This window comes from Gymnodraco acuticeps, unplaced genomic scaffold, assembly GCF_902827175.1.
Source record: "Gymnodraco acuticeps unplaced genomic scaffold, fGymAcu1.1, whole genome shotgun sequence".
In the NCBI taxonomy this organism is placed as follows: Eukaryota; Metazoa; Chordata; class Actinopteri; order Perciformes; family Bathydraconidae; genus Gymnodraco; species Gymnodraco acuticeps.
Genome location: NW_022990014.1, coordinates 1393068 through 1417337, shown reverse-complemented (window position 1 = coordinate 1417337; position 24270 = coordinate 1393068). Strand labels below are relative to the sequence as shown.

Below are 24270 nucleotides of genomic sequence, written 5' to 3'. Positions count from 1 at the left end.
TTTGTTGTATGCATGTATCCGATTCCTAATATAAGACATATATTGCAGGAATAACAGTTGAAACCAGCTGGTCAAGGCCCAATTCTTACAAATACAAAAACATGTTGTGCCAATACATATTTCCCCTCACACCCCAGTAGAAGTAAAGCCCTCCAACATAATTCAGCTATAAATTAAATTGACTTGTTAGAGGAACGCCCATGAGGCATGACAGCTGGTTATTTGCATTTCAAAAAGACCTGTGCATCATCTAATCAGGAAGCTAAGTGAGCGTGGGGTGGTTGTGACTTACAATTAGCTATGAAACATTATGGAGTGTGTTGTAGGATCAACTACAGTATTTAACTACCAGGTCTTAGGTTTGAATCCAGCCCTGTCACTACCATGTTTTCTGTCTACATGTTAAACTATCTAGTGAAAAGAATGCCACCATAAAGTTTTGCTGTATTCTGCAACAAGCATACTCTACTGGATATGAATTATTAAGGTAAGACAGAGGCTGCTGAGTCATTAGGCGAAGCAGTTTTGTCTACCCTTGTGTCAAGAAACGCTGTCTGCAGCAAGTGCCTTCAAAACAAATGCTTCTAGGAAAGTACAAATATCGTTTTAACAGTTTCACATCTCTAGTTGGCTGTGACTCAGTTGAATCAATATAATATGGTTTATGTTACTGCCTGACCATGTATCCATTGCAGTGCCCCTGTGCAGCTTGAGCACGTCTATACTGTGCATGTCTGTAGCTGACAGATGAAGTTGTTCTGTAGCCTCTGGCAGAACACAGTCGGACTGTGTCAGCCATACTAAATGTTAAGCTGGAGCTCCGGGCAAGGCTGCAGTGAGGATGGTAGGGGGGTCAAGTGAACTGTGGCAAAGAGCGGGTCTTTCTGTGGTTGGTCAAGTGTGAAGCTCCTCTGTGGGATGGGGAAGCTCTGCAAGAATCTGCAGCTACTGAGGAGATAAGAGCGGGGCTGAACCACTGCTGTGAGGAGCTGCATGGATTACTGCTGCTGCAGAAAGGCTTCACTCCACAGAGTGCTACACTTCCTGGCTTAGTGTTCAATATGATCCCCACAAGGTGTTTGACAGTAGGAATTCATTATTATTATTATTAATTATTAAGTAAAACATGATCTTCCTCAATATATAATTTAAGGTATTACTTATTATTTCATTACTTGAATATTGGTAACAGCCAATCAGAGTCATTATTGCGAATTTTTGAGGATTTTAAACCAACTACCTTCAACACTTCAAATCAAATCCCCCTTATCACTTATTACATAATATTTTCGCAAAACATTCGATTGTTAAAATGAATGTTCTTTTAAAACTGCCTAATATTCTAAACAAATATATTTTGTGTTTAATAAAATAATACAAATATACCAATTGTTCAAAAGATTCAGCTGATGGAATTTATTTATTTTCCTCAAATACCCAAGGTACTTGACAACAATAAGTAAAATGCAAAACCATATACAGTATTATACAAATGTACAATATCAATTATACTTTCAAAGGATTAGCTAATAAAAAAACAGCCTATCTGCTGCATATGGACACCATCACTGGCCCGCAGTAACCCCAAATAACAACACTTGAACTAACAGAGCATTTTCAAGCTGTTAGCAGCAAGTGGTGGGTGTAGCTGCATAGACAAGATCAAAGCCAGCACATGTGGACAGAGAGGGTCAGCTTGAGTTTCCCCTTTCACACTAAGGAGTGGACAATCGCACAATAAAGACAGAACGGTCCCTGCGTGGCTCGGAGGAGGAGAGGGGAGTTTAAGAGGAGCTGGCATCTCATCTGAGGAGAATCTCCAGGAGGAAGGTCAAGTCCGCAGCTGGCCATGTTTCCATGCCCAGGGTCTGCTGTGGAGCTCTGCAGTGAGAGTGTGAGAGCGTGTGAGTGTGTGTGTGTGTGTGTGTGTGTGTGTGTGTGTGTGTGTGTGTGTGTGTGTGTGTGTGTGTGTGTGTGTGTGTGTGTGTGTGTGTGTGTGTGTGTGTGTGTGTGTGTGTGTGTGTCCAGAGAGAAACCACAATGTGGGGCACCACAGTGACATAACCCACATGTCCAACAGTGCAGGGCAGATAAAACCGGCAGAGCTCCCAGCTGGAAATATCTGGGGACTCCAAAAAGGAAGTGGCTGTTTCCTGCTGATGTGTGTGTGTGTGTGTGTGTGTGTTTTTGTGTGTGTACGCTCCCATAACAAGAGCCACATCTCTCTGACCAATGTCAATAAAAAGTCCTCAACACAAGAACGTTTTATTGATATTTTGTCAGAACAATGCTGACCTCCTCCAAAGTTCAACAACAGAGATGGAAAGAAGTAAACGTTTTATTGAAGGAGCACAAAGCCCCAGAGAGCTTTTTGAGAAGTGTGTTGCCTCTAAGTTTCTCAATAGTTTGTTTGACAGAAGGGTATAGTTACACATGTGGGTGGGCTACAAAGATAGGCCTGGAATTTCAATAAGCCAAATGCTTCACATTTTACATGCCAAGTTTACATTACAATCCCAGAATACTTCTCACGTAACTCAACACACAACAGAGTGGACTGAATAGGATAACTACTGCACACATTAAATGTAGGTATTTCTTTGACCTGGAGTTGACATCAGGTTATCCTGTCCCTCTTAAAATGTTACAAACCAAATGGGGGGCCACATCCTTTTCCTCTTTACTTGGTATTTTGGGATGGTTTATTTATCCCAGGAGAAGAAAATGACCCATTTTCCTGAGGGGTACCGCTTCCTTTTCTTTGTTGTGGTAGGTCGACCAGGAGCAGAATAAGTATATGTTGCAATAAGAACGGAAGCACAAATTAAAAGTATGAGCATAAACACACACACACACACACGTACACACCATACACTCTCTGTGTTCCTTAGTGATTTGCAGCCTTGTTGGATCTGTAGTGAAGTTGTTTTGTAGGTTTGGTTTATCATTAATAGATGTTACTAATGAAGCAGCAGCATCAGAGATGGTCTGAAGCGACGCCAAGAACCGAGGGCCTGTCGTCACCCTCTCACCCCTGCCAACTGCAGTTTGGCTCCACAATAAACAACACAGAGTAATCCCATAAAAGAAATTGCTTACTCAAACCGTCAGTGCATGACAAAACAAACCAAATTGTAAACTTTAAATCTCTGGGGGAAAAAAAGCTGTTTGTTTTGCCCATGAACATGAATGCTAACTGTTTGCACAGCACACAACAACAACCCACAGGGGAGCAGTAAAGAAAAACTAATGTGGAATGAATTTCATTTCTTATCACATTTCAGCTGAAAGCAGAAGGTGGCACAAACACAGACCCCAGCACACAGAGCATATTGAGAGGGTCTACTCAGATGTAAAACATACACATTTAAGAGTGAATGAATGATGTTACTGCCACCTACAGGAACATAATGATACTACACTAACTCAGTTTTCACAGCATATATCCTGTGAAGTAATCATTTATTTCTGTTTAATTTCAAGATGATTAAATGAGGGCCAACAACATACTTTATAGGTTTTGCAAAGCCAAAAGAGTAATTTACTGTAGATACAGTGATGGTCCTTTCTTTAGCTACCCCACCTCCACCGTGATATATAATACAGAAGAACACTTTCCTCCCTGCACTCAGATTGGCTATTGGTACAATGCAGCCATTGTCTGTCACATGTGTGTCATTTCCAGCAGCTCAGTGTGAAAACAATCATTCCCAACACTCACTAAACAGGAAAAAGAGATGACCGTTTACAGACTGAACTGCAGGGGAAGAGAGAGTTACAACAATCCTGCTAACAGTATGTCCACAGCTCTAATAACTCAAATCATACACACAGGCTTAGTGATAAGCTGTGGGTTTTCACTGAACTTGTTACTAGTTTTGGTTGATGCTTGTTCAATACAAGCTAGGAAACCAAAACATCCAGGTGTTCTGTGTGGCACCAAGTAAAGAAATGCTACCTCAGTGACAAGCTGTCATCACTGTGGTGTGTGATTTAACCATAACAACCTTCACCAGGTCAGAGGCCTGCACCCAGGTGTGAGGAGGTTTTAGAGAGAGCGCTGTCATCATGTTCAGGCTGTGACATGCAGCACTGCAGCTGAGAGCTGAGAGATCCTGAAACAAGCCCGTACTGGCACGAGGTGACGCCGAACAGCTACACCATTAGTCACGAGGCCCAACATTGTTTTAAAGGCTGTAACTAAAGAAGGTACTGTACAGCACACAGTGAGCTTCCTCTCTACATGTATCAATCAGGTGTGGTAATGGAATATTTCCTGCAGTAACAAGACTCGTGTCACAGAGGGTAGGGTACTCTACATTTGAAATCATTTCGAAACCATTACTATGTGAAACCATATTACTCATTTACAAGTGAATACAATCTATAGAATACATTAATGTTGTTTCACTAAATGTTGATAGTTACAAAAAAAAGAGTGAGTGGATTTAAGCTGTATACATCTGAAACATAATATGGCTAGCTTTCTTAAATGTAATAATAAATAACCAACTACTAAAACATAATACATATGTTTAAATCCATCTACCAGTAATTGGAGGCTTCAGTTGACAACATAAATTACTCAAAGCCTAATCATTAACAGCTAAATGACACACTAAGTAAGGCTTCTTAAAAAATAAATGAAGCAATCAGCAGCTAAACCATAATCCAGATATATTTTTTTCATTTTAGAGCAGTTTATGGATAATATCCTCAAATAGTTTTAGGAAACAGATTTACTCAAAAATCCCTCAATGAAAGCCAGTTAGACTGAGCAGCTGAAATAGCAGCAGTTGTCTCAGCGTGTTACTGTATGAACATGTAATATTGAAGGTGTCAGGTGAGGAATGAAAAGGCAAACTAAGGAAGTTATTGTTAATCTAATCTAGGGCATTCTGGGAGTTAGGTGTAATTCTGAGCTGTAGTGAGAGGATGGATTAATGTATATAGCCTCTAAACTGCAAAACAGCATGAGACAGGATTTAATGCGAAAGTGGAACCAAAGACAAATAGGATGAGACATAAGAAGAGCACACTGATGGAGATAATAGGTAATTAAAGAAGGAGAAAAATACAAAGGTAATGAAAGTTAACCTTTAATAACTAATTCAAGATAATCCGCACATTTCATTATGGTTTGGCAGTGACTTGAAGGCGCCGTGTTGCAGGGAGATAATTGGGGGGTTGGAGGGTTTAAGGGGCAGGAGTGTGGGGACCTTAAAGGATCGGTTAATCTTAGTTGGCTCTTTGTTTGTAATCAGTGGCAATCCTCTTGAGTCTGGTTCAATGAACGCTGCTGACAATCAAGAGGGACAGAGAATGGAGGAGGAGATGAACGCATGTCCCTGCACCTGCACCACTGAAGTGGCAGTGGATTTAACCGTAATAATACCCAGCAAAGCTCCCTGGGGAGGACCCAGTCAGATACCAGAAGCTGTCATCCATCATGGCGACTGCAAAAAGGATACGATATTTTTATTTTCCAGACCCAGGAAATGTTTTGTAAGTCTAAACTGCATCAATCTTGCATGTAAAGTCAGATGATATGATGATATATATTATACACAGTAAGGTGATGAAAAATGTTTAACCATCTATGACTCACAAGCGCAATATGGTTATTTTAACGATATACCTCGATTACATCTTCTAAAACCGGTATACAAAATAATATACTTGACACTCCTATTAGTATGTTGATGTCATTTAAGTCCCTGATCCGACAGCTAAATGTATTATTTTTGAAGTGTAAACTGTATTGGGACCATGCGGCATTGTAAATAAAACAAGTTATATAAATGTATTGATTTTCATTGACCACAATACATACTGGCAATATATTTAGATATCATGATCATTTTGGTGATTATTATTTAATAATATACGTTATCATTAGGTTATCTCTCCTCATAAGATTGGTATTGAAATTGTTTTAGGATATCCAGGAATGGCACCTCGCCTTCTTCCTGTTGTAATCACACTTTGTTGGCACAGCCTTAGCTCACCAATCTGTGCACCGACAACCCCTCTCAGAGCCCCCTACCCTTCCTGACAGAGGAGACATGCTATGGGATACATCCCTATTGTAGAAAAGTTGGACTTCAGTCAATATTAAACTGAATTTGGTCTCATCTCTGTCCCTTGATTAGACAACTTTTTAATGATAGGAACACCCCTCTTCGTCCAGTAACACACCGTGTCTTGTGAAAAAGAAAATCTCATTACTTGCTGCTGATCCCATCTCTGTTGTTGGCATTTTGTGAGATTTAACCAGCGTCAGGGATCAGGTTAATTCCAAGGATGGCTGCTATAGCAACTCAGATGGATTGGGATGCATTAGACATTTTGAAGTCTCACGGCCCGTCCACACAGCGGCGTGCGTTGACGCTTGCCGGCGGGCATGTCTGACACTCGACCAACAACCAATCACATGAATCTCCCGCCCCTGACACACAAGCAGCGGTTTGATTGGCTAGAGCTTGTACTGGCATATGATTCGATTGGCTGACGCTTCTGCCGAGGCGTCAAAAGTTGAACATTGCTCAACTTTTGCAGCGAGCCACGCCAGCAACGCTCCGCGTCGCTTCCCACGATGCAGTTCGGCTAAAAGTGACGTCACCCCATTCAAAGTGAATGGGCAGAAGCGTTGGAAGCTTCAACGCACGCCGCTGTGTGGACGGGCCGTCAAGTGACTCACTTGAGAAAGCACCATTTAAGAAACAGAAAATGGATAATAGCTGCAAAAAACGATTATACTCATCTAAAACAGTCCAAGACTTTTGTTTAAGACATGTCTGACTTGTGAATGAAATATCCGATACAATATCCAAGGAAATTTAAATAAAAGCACAAATAGTAGTTTCATATTAGGAGACTCACAAACATTATGTAGTCAATTCAACACTGCTCCTTCAGTGGGGGATGGTGTTGTTGGCTTTCAAAGACTGAGTGGAGACACTAAAGGACATACCCGCCAACCCTACCGATTTGGGCGGTAGTCTACCGACTTAGCTGACTTTCCCTACCGATTTTCAATCTTCCCAAATTATAACAAATACAAATGACACTACATAGACACTGGACTTGACTTTTGGCGGACACCGTTTGCAGCGTGTCTGTGATCCCATTATACAAACAGTCCTCTGTGTTTCTGAAAGAGAAACAACGTGCACCCCCGGGGCTGATGGGTAATCACTCCCAAATAAGTTTAAGGGAACAGAGACGAGTCATTTGAGTCCTGCAGGGTTTCCCCGTTAATATCAGTGTCTCGAAAACACATGTTGGTGACTGAAAGACATCCAGTGTTTGGTCTTTTCCTGAAGCGTCCTTCACCTACAGTGTTTCAACTGAAAGAGGACCAGAAATACATTAAAAATATAATAAAATGTGGAGACTTTGGGATATTTATCTTCCATTCTTTTACTTTTCAGGCATTTTACAGACCAAACATGTCGTTGATGTCACTGTTTACCAAACTACCACTTTTTCTGAAAAATGCATAAAATTATGCAATATATGTTAAATACATGGTTTATACCTGAAATTACTGGGGTTCCATTTCTTCTGATTACCTAATTTGGGCGTGCACATTTGCCTCTTTTGGATTTGGAAAGGTTGGCAAGTATGAAAGGAGATTAAGTCAAGTCAGGGATACCAAGCCATTTATCTGCACAATAAAGAACAGGGATGTGATACTGCATGCTTATGATGTTACACCATGCAGGGTGTTTTAGGCACATAATACAGCCTCACGCGTGCCGAATGTCAACAATGCACCGTCCAGGATCACTTTGTCCTCCTCCACCAAACAACTGTGATTAGGAGCAGGCCTTCAGGCACACAGCCACACTGCTGCTCCTCCACAAACACCACACAGCTATCTTTATTTATCCACCCATGCTAGGGACACTTCCACTCTGTAGTGCACACTTAGCCAATCCTGCCTTACGATGCTAAGTCCCTTGAAAAACAAACGGGGAGCAAACAAAAACAAAAGCCCCAAGGAGAGCTCTGTCTCCACTGTATGCACAGGCTTTGACAGAAAAACCAAACACTGATTACCACAGTCATTTCATTTCATACTGTGCAAGACTTTCATTTATTTCTTCATCCTTATGAACACATTTTCATCCCTCTCATTTTTCTGAATGTCAGCTGAAATAACTGCAGACGAAAAGGGATTTATAGAAATAAAGGGCCACAAATATCAGTGGATTTGTCCCTTTAACCAGAACTCATTTGTTTATTGTGGGCAGCGACTGCACAATGGCCTGTTTCAGCTTTTTAAGAGGAAAAAAAAAGAGCTCAGCGTTCATGTACATTTTTCTTGAATGGGAAAGCAACTCATCAGGATTCCTTTCACATATGACAGCTTGCCTAAACTTTGTTTTGTGAGTGCTTATCATTGAACATAATGTCTCCGCCAGTGGAACAGTACATTTTTCTAAAGTACTCCATTTATGAGCCTTGATGGAATATTTGATACTTTATGTGTCAAGCTTATAAAATACAAAGTATTGCTAGTAAATCACAAAGTGTTTGGCTCAGCAGATTGCCAAAGAGAGATTTCCTCTCTAAAATTCATAGTCGTTTTTATTCAAAATACAGCCCAGCAAAGGATGATTGAAGCACTTACCTGTTGTACTGTTATGTTCCCTTAAGTAAATGATCTTATTCATTCTTCTATAGCTTAAATACATGTTTTGCTAACTCAAAAATGTCACACAACAAAGTTAACATCCAAAGGTGAGATTCAACTCCTGCCCAAAACCACCCAGGCTAGGCCCGCCTCCTGCAGGTTGAGCCCCTCCCCCTCACTCCCTCTCTGCCTACAGTGTATCAGAGGGAGGAATGTCGGCTATGCAGCCGGCCTGGTGAAAAGTCATTAGAGTTTATCCCCTCCGGCTGTGGCAGGTCCCATCCACACACTGCACAGTGCACAAAGCCACAAGAATGAGCGCTTAGACGTGCAGAGATTCTCTTTAATTAAGCTAACAGCATGCACTGTGGGAAAGAGGGAAACTCCCTAAGGAAGGGTTAACTTCACGTAGAGGAGCCTCTTACTTTTTTCTATTTACTTAAATAATGATGCATTTGCCCTCCACTGCTTTGGTACTTTGGGGGAATTTAAATAAGAGCGTGAAACTTTCAGGGAAATCCCAGATGAACGACGATAACCTCAGTGATTACTTACACTTTCATCTCTGCATGCTGATAGCAGGGAAGCAGCAGCGCAGCAGGCATTTTAAGTAGTTCCACAAACACGCACAGCAGCCCTCCATCCTCATCACAAACAATATATATATTTCACAATATATATATTTCACAATCATTTCCAAACACACCTAATATTTGACTCTTCTTGGGCTTAAGTAATGCTTGTATTGTAAATGTTTAAACATTCAGTATTCTCTTTTGCACAGATCCGTTATAAAAGGTTTAGCTCTAAATCTCAGTACCGGAAACTAGCTTTTGTATTCGCATATTGTATGCTAATCCATCCCTCGGTGTTACAACACATCCGACAGCCGCTGATCCTGGGTTGATCCGCGTAGCGAGTGTGAATGGGAGGTCAGTGACCACAACCAGGCAATGTCAGAGGGAGAGATATGGTGTGTAAAGCTGATTAACCTACTGGGAATTGGCTGTTAGTTTGACACTAAATCCCAGGAGTTAGAGTCTGAGATACAGTAATAATACCACAGGTGCACAAATAACACAAACAGGAGGTTTTTTTTGTAATTATAATTAGCCATATTGTAATAGTGATAGCTGTAACGAATAGTTCAAAGCTTAATAAAAAAAGTTGAATTTTTTTAATTCGGCACATGTGCAGATAAAGATTAAATATACTTAAATTATAAATACTATAATACTTTAATAAATAGAACTGCGGCTGCATAGCACAATTTGTAGTTGTATTGAGGTCCAGATAGTTTCGATAACATAGCAATGTAAAGTCAAAAAGTGAAGATTTATTTTAAAAAATGGTCGGCATGAACGTGTATTCTCAATCTAATAGCACTTAAATGTACCATTATATAATCACAAAAATAAGAAAATGTTGAATGATTTTTTTAAAGCTTTATTTGGTCAAAATCCCTAATATGCTGAAAATGTCACTACATAAACCCACAAATGTCAAACTCATGAGGCTACATAAATCAGGGGAGTGAGAACCATTCTGCACGGCTAAAATAACAAATGTTTCTAAGTTTATCAAGGTTATCATGGCTCAAAAGGTTCAAAGTATTAAAGTGTAGCATACATCAAGGGAAGTCACCTCTACACACATCAAGTAAAGTGAACCTCCACTACAGAAATCCTGTAATTGGCAGTGATTCAAAAATGGAGTGAATGCAATTCATTGGGTGGAACAAATAATGACAAGGTTAAGAGAGTTAGCATACCCTCCAATCTCTTCTGTCATGGTAACAGCCGTGTTCCCACAATTACAAGTTAATGGTCAGTTGCAGTGAAAGATGGGAGGGTTCATAAAGCATTACTTTTATAGACAACTCAAGGAGGCTCTGAGAGTAAATGCACCTCACAAATAACATACAAGGACTTAAAAGGAAGTCTGTTAGTCATTAGTCTGCTCTTTCTAGACATTTCTCCATCAGCCACCCGACATGGATGTTGTTGTTCAGTCAGGAGTGCGGTAGTGGTTTACAGGCTTTAATCCAATGAGTCTAATCTGTAGGATAGTGCACATGTGCAGAGGAATGATTGCTGCCTTTGGAGCTTTAAGCTTGACCAGTTTCACCCCATGGCAAACACTCAGGCTGGCCTCTTTCAAATCTAATGAATCAGTGGTGGCGCGAGGAGCAGTATCCACCTACACTTTATATATTTATCTCATTCACTTGCTCATGTGTGGGCTGGGCCCTGTAGAGACCTGTTGTACTGCCGCAATTCATGTGACTGTTACAAGCAGCTTGGGGCTAATGTGGACTCTTCATGTTTGACTGCACTCCCTCACAAGGCTTTGCAGAGTAAAGCTGTTGTTTCCAATCAGACCCTAAGTTAAGATGAAAATAGGTGACAGGAAGGGGATATGGAAAACTGCATTTTGAAATTGTTAACACACTCCAACAAAGCATTGTAGGCTAGTTTATTTTATAGTTTACCAGCATCTATAAACTGGAAACCTTTTTGAGATGGTCTTGACTTTTGACAACAAAAAATCCTGTTTCTCCTACCTTGCCCATTCATTAAGTATTTCTGAGAGAAATGTTGATGTTTAGCTGGTGTAATGTTTGTACAATGATTACCATCTTAGCTTAACGTGTTGCTTAGTACCAACAGTTATTGGCACAAAACACAAAGTAAAGGTGTAGCTGATGGGTGATCAGGTTTACATATTGCATTTTAAATGGTATAATGACTCTATATTGATGCTATCTGACACATTCACCAACGTTTTCCAGAAGAGAACATAACACATAAACATGATGGCAATCCTTCTTATAAACGCAGAGCCGAGTGGTTGACAAACTGACAGAACGACCAACAAGTTCATGACATCTCTGGAGCCACAGAGCTAGCATGAATCCTTATCAGCCAGATTTGAAATGTTCCATAAAGATACCAAAGATATGTTGTGCAGTCTTTTGCACATCCTGTAAACTGCAATCTCTCACCAATCTCATTCTTTAACAGATCGAAGACGACGATGAGTTGATATCAGTTAACAGAGCAAGGCCAACTGGATTAACCACATAGCTGACAAACCTCAGAAATAGCAACCTTAATGATTTAGAGGATGGGAACAAAGCAATACTTCACTTGATTGCTAAGCTGTTGATGATAATGTGCTGCAACCATGGCTCCAAAGCAGGATGTGAGAGGAAGTTTAATTCAGACTGATGTGTTGTGAATGTATGGAGGGACTTAGACAAAGCAACGTTAAAGACTTCCATAACATCGACCACCCAGCAGCTCTATTATTCCACACTATTCTCCATGTGTATAGAGAGAAGAGCGTTAAAGCTAAACAAACCAGAGGTGGTAGTATTCCAGCATTCAAAACAAACTTCACCTCAGCAACAAGCCTCGACTTATAAATCACAAATATAGTTGGATAACAGGGGTGTATATGTTCTCAGGAGGTGAGTGTAAAACAAGTCCCAGAGTGGCATGCACTTGCTAACAGGAAAGGACACACTGGCCAGGCTCTTCTGTTATGGTAACCTCCTCCATAACAGCTCTGCTCTATCAGGCAGAACGCTCAGACAGAGTGGGCGTTTTAACAGCGAGCCCTGCCTAAAACTTCTGGTCAGTCCAAATACAGCCACAGGAAATCTGCTCTATCTAGTAAGCGACAGGCCTCTGCCTCTCCCACAAGAAGATGAAGGACAGGAAGTCATGGGCACTTCCTGTTCAGGCAGGCAGGATGGAAAGAGCTTGGAGATTTGGGGGTGGCAGTGGCCAAAAGGAGCCGTTTTCTGTTTTGAGAGAGTCCAAATGAACCATCGTGTTCATCTCTACTTCTGCTACCCAAGCATATTGTCTGTGTAACTGAAATGGCAATAAAAATAAAAAATAGCCATGAAATATGTACATGTTCATGGATGCCTGTGATCAACGACTGAACCAAATAAATCAACGTATTGCAGATTACACAGTCAATGGGAAACAGTAGTTTCTCATTTCCCACGCCGACTCGGAAATTGTTAAATAATCTTGTGATGTGACCACAAACCAAATCCTGGGATTCTGTCTTGGCTCAAAATTCATATTTAACACTTATTTTCAACATGTGGTTAACATACTTTCTGGCACAACGAGTGGTTTAAGAAAAACAAAAAAACGGCCCCAGAGAAATAGGCCGGGTGTAAGTCTAGTCCATTACATATAAGTATTTTCTTCATTTTAACTGGAACAGATTATGTCTGTCTGGGAATTTGATCCTTTGGGTTGGCTTTGCTACTGTAGTACTTTGATATGTGGACTAACCAGGGTTGGTCAAGGCTGGATGAAGGAAATCCTTTCAGTTGAAAAAAAGAAGAAATATCTATATTATCTCAACCTGTGTGTGCAAAATTAAGGAATCCTCCCAAACCCAGCCACTCCGACTGCAAGAGCATTGAGTGGCAAACCTGGTTTAGATTATAACCGCAACTGCCAAAAACCATGCCCAAACCCAAGCAGACACATTTTATAGTGAATTTGATGGGTGCGTTTTATTTCACACTTTCCCTGAAGCGTTCTCCCGCATGTATCACTGCTCATATCTGGAGTTTAAATGTTTCCATTCCAGTTACTGTAAGTTACACATTCAGAAACGTTTAGAGACAATAGTGGGTAATTACTGGACTGTATAACAGCTGACAGTTGGAAAAGCAGGGGAACATGTGTCTTTACATGCCAAGAGGGGACTGTATCCCTGCTACAACATTCACCCGTCAGCTGTTAAAGTGTACCCGTCAGTATTACGCAATACAACTCAACAGCACCACAAACATGATCAACAGGGTAAACCAATGACACGCTTAAACTGTTGTAACAAACAAACATTTCTGTATTAGACTGCATTCGTTTTTTTTCCCAAATGTGCATTGAAGACTTGAAAGAAAAAGAGTGACAGAAACAAAAAATCCTCCTCGCTTTACACAAAATATGCGATAATGTCAGGCCCTTACACACTGGGGATGCTACAACAAGCATTAACCAGACTTATGGTGTGACCAATGAGGTGTTGGAGAGTTTGATATGTTTTGTGGTAGTTTTAGGCTCGTTTAATTCACAGCGGTAGAGAGAGCGAGAGAGTCTCTTAATGGGTGCATTGGTTACAAGAGCAGCCTCATGTATTATTGACCCATTCAGAGAACTCATCTGCTCTCCTACCCCACTGGGTTTGTTTGTGTGGAGTACCATTTACCATCACAGTAACAGAGATAGGTAATGCACCCTTTTAGCCTGATACCAACATATAGAGGTAGAGGAATAAAGAGGGAGGTCAAGCTGTGAAGGCCTCACAAAACACTGACACCCTTCTGACCGGCAGCATATGTTTGGGGCCTGCTCCCATCATGCAAACAACTAGAGAAGTTGTTTTATTTTCAGTTCTGCTAGACCTAGAATCAAATCGACTGAGCACATATTTGGTGAGTGGCATGACTAACAAATCCGGTTCACTGCATGAGAGGACATGTCTTCATCTCAGTGAACAAACTACGAAGAAACATGTTCTGTCAAAACCAAAGTTGAAAATAAGTTCCTGGCACACTTACTGAAAAATACACAGAGCACTTGGGGTAATCCTAGGACTCACAAATACATGTATTGGGACATTTCACAACAGAACTATGAAGATAAAAGCAGAGGTGATACAGATTGGATCAAGAGGGCTGTTGAAAGTGAGGGGTGTTTATCATGTGAAGCTGAAGGGGAGGCCACGGTTTGAGCAGTGATCTCACATTTGGTGAGGTCACTGCACAAACTTCATATTCTGTGAACTGCAAAAGCGGCTCGTCATTACTGGCAATGTTTAACTTGAGTAAACACTGGCTTCAAAATATAGCCACATGATTCAAGGGGAAATGGCACAGGTAAGAAAAAGGGATTATGAGATAGAGGAAATGGGGTGATTACATGCATGAAGGAAGGATCAATGAACTCTACTTGTTTATGTCAAATTGTAATTGGGTGAAACCACAAGACAGGAAATGCTGTCCACCTGCCAAACAGATTAAGAAGCATCTCAATTGTCCATCGGCCATTTTGACAAGAACGAAAAACCCTAAAAGGCGCAGAGAAGCTTGTCAAAGCAATTGAGCTTGCAAATAGGACTTTTCCCACAGGCTTTAATTCCTCACAGCAAGGTTAAGCAGCAACATGTGTGCTCTGTTGAATGTTGACCATGTTGTCAATATTTCATTGGTATTTTCTGAAGCACACGTGAGACTTCCACTGGTTTCACATCAGTTGTGTGTTCAGTGGCCATGGGCAGCTAATGGCATCACTCCTACATAATGATACCCATCTGGTGTACAGCTCCCTCGGGTCAGGAGCACTGAGGATCTGAGTGGCAGTTAGGACTATTAATTACAATTACACAACTGCCCCCCAGCTGTTTCATACACCTAACACGCTAACTAAACATTTCCAACTGCTATTGATTTGTTATGTACCCATCAGTCGATTAAAAAATGACAAACAAAAAACTCAACACACTCACTAATGTAGGAAAGTTTGAAAGGCATCATCATGTGTTTTAAATAAGTGAATCGGCAGTAAAACAAATTCAAAGCTGATGACAGCCATCATGGAGCTAACAGTGTTCTCAGCATGCTGTAAGTGTGAAGAAATAGAGGGAAGGCACAGCTGAGAGCTCTGACCTATCACTGGTCTCTTCACTCTGCACTCAACAATAAACAAAGAGGCTCTTGCCAGTGTGTGTCTTCACGAAAATGCACACATTGTTAGAAGAGGAAAATACACTTACTTGACTTCAAAACTGTGTTGAGAAATTGTAGTGTAATTGTCAGTAGGTATGCATGTACTATACTGTATGTTATAATCTAAATAATATGTTTCTGGGAGTTTGAAAGGACAGAAAAATGTGTGTTTTAAATCTGAAACAACAATCAGAGTGTGTGGTTAAAGCTACAATCCCCCCTTTATAGCACTGGAACAGATCCCTCTATTCCCGCGGAGGTATTTACATGTTTCATGGAGGAATTAATTAAAATTGCGTGGAAGGCGGTCTCGTGTACAGTCACATTCTTGTCCCACTGAAAAGCTGTAAGAAACACTTGAACAACACAGCAATATGTTCACTTCAACAGATTACATATCCACACCAAGAGCCAGAGGGGTGGCCAAAGGCGACATCGACCCCCCCTGAAATCAGATTGGCCCCTTTGATGCCCCACTACCGTGCGAAGATGACAGGTAGTTTACTGGTTTATAAATAACATGGAAGGATTACCTAACAGGCCTACCAGGTAAGATGCAAAATAATTCAAAACGACTCAAAGTGACCACAAAGAGACACATCCCAACTTCTAAGAGACGCAAAACAACGATAAAGACACAAAATTATCAGAGAACGACGCAAAACAACCATGAAGAGTCATTGTGTCTTATTCTGCTTCTGTGTAGGAGCATTTGATACATTTTTGTATATTTGGACTAAACAATGTTCAGTTTACTTTTGCAATGAACCAAAGCTTGACCCATTTTTACTCATTTTACAAATGTTTCCTATACTTCTTTAAAACTGTACGCCTTTCAAAAGTGTCTAAACCTTTCCCCATGAGATATCTGGATGCTTGCTTATAATAATACAAACACAAAAGTTCAATGCCGTTACGTCACATTAGCTCAGTCCTCCTTACACATGTTGATTACCCAACATGCATTCTTGTATTCATTTCTGCTCTTCTCCCTCAGGCTTCTCTGGCAGTGGACACCAGTGAGAATTAATAAATAATACAAAGGTGTGGTTGGTTGGATGTCTGTGATCCTGACTCAGGATTCCATTTCCCTGACAGAGAGCCTGGACGGTGTCTATTTCTGTTACCTAGCAACTTCTTCCAGGAAAGCTGGAACAATCAGCCGGAGCACCAAACACACTCAGAGGCAACAAAAGGGCCGACTCCTTTTTCCTCCTGAGCGCTGAGGAAAACTGATACTGAGGAGGTAGGTCCTCGTCCCCCAGATGTTCCAAAGTGCACAGTCCAATTCAGTTTCATGTCACTGTCACTGGACCCTTTAGATGTGTCTGAAGCATGAAACTGAAGCCACATGCTTTCTCTGGTGAGGAGGTATTATGTCATCTCGTTGAAATTGATGCCCTCATTGACACCAAGTACAAAACACCTCGACCAGGCACTGATTCGGTAGACTTTCCAGGAAAAGAAACACTTCGAATAAATACAATAAACGTTTTCAACCACATTGTGGCTTTTTACGAAGTGAGGTAATATGCTAGAAATGCAATTATGACAGATAGTTGTATTGTGCAACAACAGTGCATCAAAAATGTTACAATATCTTATCATTTGTTCACTTCTATTCAGTCTCTCTCTCACACATATTTGTAGGTCAGGGGCACACAATCAATAATATGACCTTTTTTCCACACAGAAATCCAACATGTGCTCCCACCCAGCTGATCTGAGGTCAGCTGTATGAGGATGAGGATTTAAAGAACTCTGTAGCCTATCATTGCTCACATTACCATTAATACACTGCTTAAACTGCTTTATAGTTGAACATACTTTTTACAACGGTCCATCATTTAGTTTTGAAAAAGTTCCCCTTTGTGTATATTTCTGACAGGCACACGCCCTTATCCATCCACTCCTCACCACTCTCTTGAGGTAACTACACATTTCTGGGTGACGTACACATGTGTAAAGGTCACACACGCTACAACATGACCTGCACTTTTCACCCAGGAAAACCCACATGTGCTCACCAAGTTGATCTGAAGTCAGCTGACTTTTTGCTCAAAATGTGAGTAAAAGCAGGTAGTTCCCCAGGGCCACAAAGGTGTAAACTGACACTATACCACTAACCGAGATTAAGGTGGACAAGAAGAAGAAGAGGAGGGGGGGGGGGGGGGGGGGGGGGCAGGGTAAAGGGAGATAAGGTGTGTACTTACAATCAGCACGGAGGTCCTCACCACCTCAGAGACACTTTGCCTGAGTTCAGCTGCGGTGCCAGGCTTCCCCAAACCCCGCGTAAACCTCCTGGTCTCCGGATGCACTGGAGTACCCATCGTTGCGCACCACTTTGCATCAATGACCGTCCAATCCACAAGTTAAACAAGGTTTAGAGCAGAATCATTCCCGGTGTATCCGCCTCCCCGATCCCCGCTAGTGAGCACGAGTTTGAAGCTGGGTCATGTTGTGGTGTTTCTGCTGATTCACTCCCACCTCTCGATCTCGTTTCACTTTTAAAATACAACGCGTGCTGCATTATTCCGGAGCGCTGCCTTTTTCCATCGGATTTAATGTTGTCATAACAAAGTATCCTCTTGAGAAGTGTCTCATTGGCCGTGCAGCGCCAGACAGGAGGTGTATAATCTGTCTCCCCAGCGCACTCCGCCCCTCACCGGTTTAAAGGCCTGCCCACTGCCGGCTGTGTGAGCTGCTGGGCCCGGACTTTGGACTGGCAGCACTCTGAATGACTGAACCAATATTATCATAATACCACCACAATTACACCAGAGTTCAAGTTTCTGGTGTTACAACCTCTGTACCTTGTGGCATGGGAATTAGGTTAGACTAGATTACACTTTCACAGAATAACCAGATAAAAGGCCAGATCAAATTGGGTCATATGAAGTAGCTGGTTCACTAACATTAGATTCTAAAACAAGATAAGATTTACTATTTTCTCTGCTTGTAAGGTCATGCTTTAGGATTCTTTTCTGACATCATTGGTAAAACATATTTTAACAACTTCAATTAACTATTTTGGTGTTGAAGAGAAGCACTATTTAAGAAAAGAGGTGCTAAATCTTGTCATATTTCTTATTTAGAGGCAGCAGGTTCATTATGAAGATGTGGAGCCTAAATCACAGTACTCAATAGTTTTACTTTGTTTAATTTCCATATTTCAACATTGCTAAATTGTTGCTTTAACATGCGTTGACCCTTATTTCATGAAGAACTAGATGCAGAATTACATACACATGAAGTATTGGTCTCAGTGTGCAGAGCAAAAATAATACTTTCTATTGGTTTTACTAAACTAGGCTGTGGTTATGGTTTGACTGAACCGAAAAACTTGATCAATGATGCCCTCTGTAGGTCACATGTGTAAAAACACTGAAGGGCTGCCCTGCTTTAGATTTACTTAACATATTTTCCCTGTTGAAAACATCATCCCAGCCTCTGGAGCTTCATCAAAAAAACACACATAACACAAATCCAAGTATGAATACGTTTCTTTTATTGCTTTCATTTCCAAAGAGCTCTCTGTTGTCTGCGAAAAACATGCTGCAATTCTAAGAAGAACTGAGGTTTTTTCATCACTGCAAAACCCTGTTAAATGCATATTTCCATTCATTTAGACCCATAAAAAGATCTGGTTTCTGTATACAGGAGGCAGCCTAGTTCACTGAGGGCGGCAACGCTTGGAACTGAAAGTTTCTATTTAGTTTCACACATAATCTTTAAAGCTTTCACTTACACTCACCTTCATCATACAACGATTCCGAACAAGTCTCACATTTTCTCATACAGCTGAAGTCGAGCTTTAGTTGATAAAAAAGAATCTAAACAGTCTGAGACTTATTCATACAACAAATATCAGCGAATAGAATATTTACTTTACTTGAAATGGCATTAACCTGGGATGGCAGCTACCCATGGCCACATCGTGAGCAATTCTAGGGTCATTTAATAATACAACAAAATAATATTTTTAACACAAACACATTGTGCTGGGCCAGGTGTGAACAGAGCATTCACCGTTAAAGGGTTGCCTGTTTAAAATGTCATAGACTACAGTATAAGGAGACACTCCCCAATGTTATAAAATAGCATTAAAAAGTCCAGGACATTGATAGAAACCGGTTTGGCACTGAAGTTGCAGGATATTTTCAAAGCAGCAGTTTTCAATAAGATGAAAAAGTGGAAAAAACATGATGACAATGCAGTGATAGTTTAACCATCCAAGAGGGAATGCTGACTATCTAAATATCAACATATCCTGCTGTAAAACAACAATGATAAAATGTAAAACCAGAAAGATAGGAAGTGGTTCAGACCATTAGAAAACAGTATAAAATGACATCCTTCAAAAGAGGTTTCAGAGTTGAGAGTAAAAATGCCAAAAAATGCAGTCTCTGATGCAGTCTAAACCAGCGGACATGTCACCATTAAAAAGCACTAAATGTGCATGGACACATATACAAATGTCCCAGATATGTGTAGAAAATAAAAGCAAAGAGTCCAGGGGGGGAAGAGCGGAAGACACCCGAAGGATCTGTAGTTTTTTAAACAAGGTGAGCCATCTCAGAGAGGATGGGACTCTTTGCTGTTCGGGACACGAGCGCCCCCGGTGGGGACCGTGGCACTGCGGATCACCTCCATCCACCTGCGGGAGGAGAAGGGTTTTTCATCCATCCTCTAAATACCAGGACTCAACATAACTGGAAATATGTTTAGTAAATGTGCATCTGAATGATTATACAATAGCATACCTCTCAAAAGTGTATTCGCTCTCCGATCGGAAATAGTAGACGTGGGACTTAAAATGCAGTTTGAAGACGTAGTCCTTGTGAATGTTTTCTGAGTCTTTTGGGACGGTGACTGAGTAACCCAGCAGAGGAAGGCTGGCCAGTGGATAATCATCCTGAGGAACAAAATAAAAATGTAATTAAGATGCACGTTTATTTGGGTATACGATTTGTTATAAAAAATTAATAATAAACAGATCCATTGCTCCCAATACAACGGTTAATCAGAAAATCATGCAACATTGGAGGAAATACATGAAGTATCAATGAAGTACTCTGCCCCTGCGACTCATACATTTTCATAATACAAATATAAGACAGGCCCAACTACACTAATCTCTATTTACATTTTGGAAGTTTCCCCAACTGTTTTATTTTTGGAAAAAAAAGGTTGGAAGGTTTTACTTCTGTGAGCTTTAGACAGTTATTATATTAGGGAAACGTCTCTTTCAACCATCAACTCAAACACATCTGTAACATGACATGGAGCCTCAACTATTCAATGCGATATTGTAAGGGGTAAAGCCTTTAAAAGAAACTGGTTTTATCTTTAGAAATGACATTTTTTGTTATAAGCGACATTGAATTTCCTACATTTCAAATATGTTGGAACCTTTAATCGAAATAAAACAGTGGATTCATTGGTTCTTGATGAGCAGTTGTTCTGAACATTTGTTACTCTTTCCAAGTATGAAAATTGGTTTTGTATTAGTTTCATGATATTTTTGATTGAAAATCAAACTTGCTTGTGGAAAATTGACCAGCCAATAATTGTTTTGGTGGAAGAAGTAAGATTTAAAAAAGGAAAAACTGCATGGGAAAGCCTGTAACCCTGTGTCATGGCACAGAGATGAGACATTCTACACAGAGATGTGATGAGAGGAGAGTAAACACAGCAGAGGGGGAGGGAGGTGAATGTGGGGGGGATGCGTTTGCTGGACAGAGCTGAGAGTGAAATGTTCATCACCTGGTGGGACTTGTAGAAAAACAGGCTGAAGTTGGTGAAGACCACCCAGAGCTTCTGCCAGCCGTTGCTGTTCTTGAACTTCCTCAGTAAGTTTCCAGACAGCTGATTCTGCAAAGACAAAACACAGCTTTACATCTAGAGCTATGGAAAACAAATACATATCATAAAATCATTTATAGCGTTAAATACTTCGAATTTGACTAAAAATGTGAGAGAAGGATTCAATAAATTAAAGAATATGTCTGGTTATTCTTTCAATAATTTTTTTATTGCTAACAATAAAAAGCCAAAACCAACAGATGACCGATCCTCTGAAGACTGATATAGATTATTCCCTTGTGCCATAAACCTCAGTTATTGTCTAAAAATGAGTAAAGACACACATTTCCATGCGTGAGAGTGAACATATGCACTGTTGTTTATTTTGAGTTAATCACGCATTCACACTCCTGCTGCTGTAAATACTCACTAGACTAGAGGATCGAATGTGAGTTAATCCGCTGCTGAAAATAGTCATGCTGCAAATACAGTATTAACACCTGTCTAAGAAACCTTTGCTAAGAACTAGTGCCTAGCTGTTAAAGGAAATTACTTGTGGACAATATATTTGTGACCTGATTTAAAAAAATGTATGTCTCCAGTAGGAACTAGAAGGCTTGAGTGCTGCAAATTTTCCTTGTTTTAAATTCTACATAAGCTATAAATCTACTGTTACTAGCATTTTTAATGTGTTTATCTTTTAATAGTTTCCAAGCTAAAGTCATTTTAAAGCAAGGCCTGACCTGAGAACAATATCAAACAATTATTAGCCCTTCTATGACATTATATTTAATAATCATAGGAATACTATTGTAAACCACAAGTTTGTATTAAACTAATGAACGTGTCACTGATCTATATGTGTCTTCCTATGGTAAAGTTCAGGTGAACACATACACAGGGCCTCTCCTCTCTGCCTGGCTACTTTACCTCTAGACTCCTGGCAGGATTCACTAAAGGAGAGGCTCTGAACTCGGGTACCAGCAAGATAACAGACAGAGGAACTGGTCCCCTGGCCACTGGGGACCCCACCAGGGGGCCTATTCAACTGAACTGGACTAGGGTCCTCTACCACGGAGGAATGCACAGACGCATGGGGAGAAGAGAGAGAGAAAAAACAGACAGGGAAGGGAAGGACAGAAACACAGAGACTGAGTCGTGACAACAGGCATGCAGGGCAGGGTAAACACGGAGGCCGACACAGTGTGTCCAGGCAAAGCTGTGAGAGGACGTTGGTTACAGAGGAAGTAGAGCAGAGAAGTAGATCAGGGCAAACAGATCCATTCTGTGTGAGATTAGGAGTTTAGGCAAATTACGTACTGCTCTCTCTCTCTTTTTATAGACGATCAGAGACTTCAGGTGCCAAGGGAGGAGAGAAAAGACAGAACCACACAGGAGAGGCCACAGTCCGAGTTTAGATTAGGACGTCACGCAGGCTGCTGTTAGCCAGAAGAAGGAAGGGGGAACAGTGTTCTCACTGAGGCTGCAAATAGAGCAAATCAGGAGCTTTCATCATATTATCTTGTATAAAGATTGCAAAAACTAAATTGATTCAAATTGTATAAGTCCAATCATTTTCAGATTTCGGGATAAGATGAGTTTAGAATGTATCGTATGGAGTTTTTGTCCGTTAGTAGTGGTTCCATATTTTGTTACAAGAGTATGAGGAAACAAATTAATATGTGCTACCAAACTGTTGTTATGATTCTTATCCAACCACTCGTTTCATAAATAAACTTAGCAATGCACCAAATATAATTATAGAAATGTGAAATTTGTCACCAATTTCTTATCATAAAAATGTGACTGCGTATTTTGAAAAATAAACATTGAAATTGATGAGCCTTGAACTCATTTCAGTTCATTTGCCCACAATTCGCAAGAAAATGTTTCAAAGTAATACATATTTAGTTTATGCAGTACAGCGCAGGAGGATACTGTTCCCACTGAGAGAGAATAAAGTGAATTAGGACACAGCACACTCAGACACAGAGAGAGGAAACAGAAGCAGGAGGGGAGCTGTCTGAGGCGCTGAGGTTGGTCCGGTACCTCCACAGCTACGCTAAAGTCCACCATGGACACACTGGTGTTCCTGTGCCAGCACACGTGCACCATGGTGTTACCACGGTGAGGGCCGGGCTTCTCCAGCGCCGTGTGCAACGCTGTAATGTCGTCCTCAGACTCCGCCTCCAACGAGGAGTCCTCAGGGCATTCTGGGAAAGTCAGGAGGTTGTTACTGCTAGACAATAAGCTGGGTCATGAGGGGAGAAGGAGGCTAGAGCAGACACAAGGTCAGATCATTCACAAATCAAACATGGTCGCATGTATCTCCGATTACAGTTGTTGGTACTGTAAAATGTATTATCGAATTGCTAGTGCTGTTCATTTTAGAAGTATACATTTTATATGCGAGTGTATGTGTATGTAGTAACTTACTGTTGTCTATCAGATTGCAGATCAGTAGTTCCGATGTCCCATTGCTGGTTTTTGACGTATCTATCGCCATCTGTATGTCCTCCATCCACTTCTCCCTCTCCATCAGTGAACTAGAGTAAAAAAGAAAAACACAAATGGATAAAGTGTCCCATCATTACTCACAGCAGGACGGCCTTGAAGTGAGAAATAGTCCAGGGAACAAGAATGTCACAAGTTTGATCAAAGTGAGTCCAGGTGTCCTGCCAACTTTTGCTCCAAAGACACTTAGACACCATCTGGTCATCCATGGAAGATTGGATTAGCAACATGTAGTTTAAAAGCAGCAAAGAGAAGGAATGTTTTTTTCCATCTAAGTGAAACAAGTGGAAATGAAAGCACTTGAGAGCAATGTGCATAACAAATCATTTCCTGCAATAATTTATGCGACAAGCCTCAACATTTCTACACAAAAAAATGCTACATAGCCACTTTGGGTGACATTTAGGTTCCAAGTACAAGGTGTCATACGCCGCTCTTACCTTGCTGCTACCACCACAGACTGCTGCTGTCCAACCAGTGTGAAGGCGTGCGGTACGCCCCACTCATCCTCGCTCTCTCTGATCTGGAAGAAGAACACAGAAAAAAC

General features: G+C 40.8%; 1 protein-coding gene across 1 annotated transcript in view; it reads right to left on the bottom strand.

Annotated features, from left to right (window-relative positions):
• Nucleotides 1-18889: 18889 nt before the first annotated feature.
• LOC117544330 (FERM, ARHGEF and pleckstrin domain-containing protein 1-like) overlaps nt 18890-24270 on the bottom strand; it is a 56916-nt gene continuing 51535 nt past the window's right edge. Inside the window, 6 exon segments of the mRNA XM_034213269.1 lie at nt 18890-20061; nt 20168-20319; nt 21171-21278; nt 23259-23422; nt 23646-23755; nt 24164-24246. Coding sequence (XP_034069160.1) covers nt 19980-20061; nt 20168-20319; nt 21171-21278; nt 23259-23422; nt 23646-23755; nt 24164-24246 — 699 coding nt within the window. The 3' untranslated portion in view covers nt 18890-19979.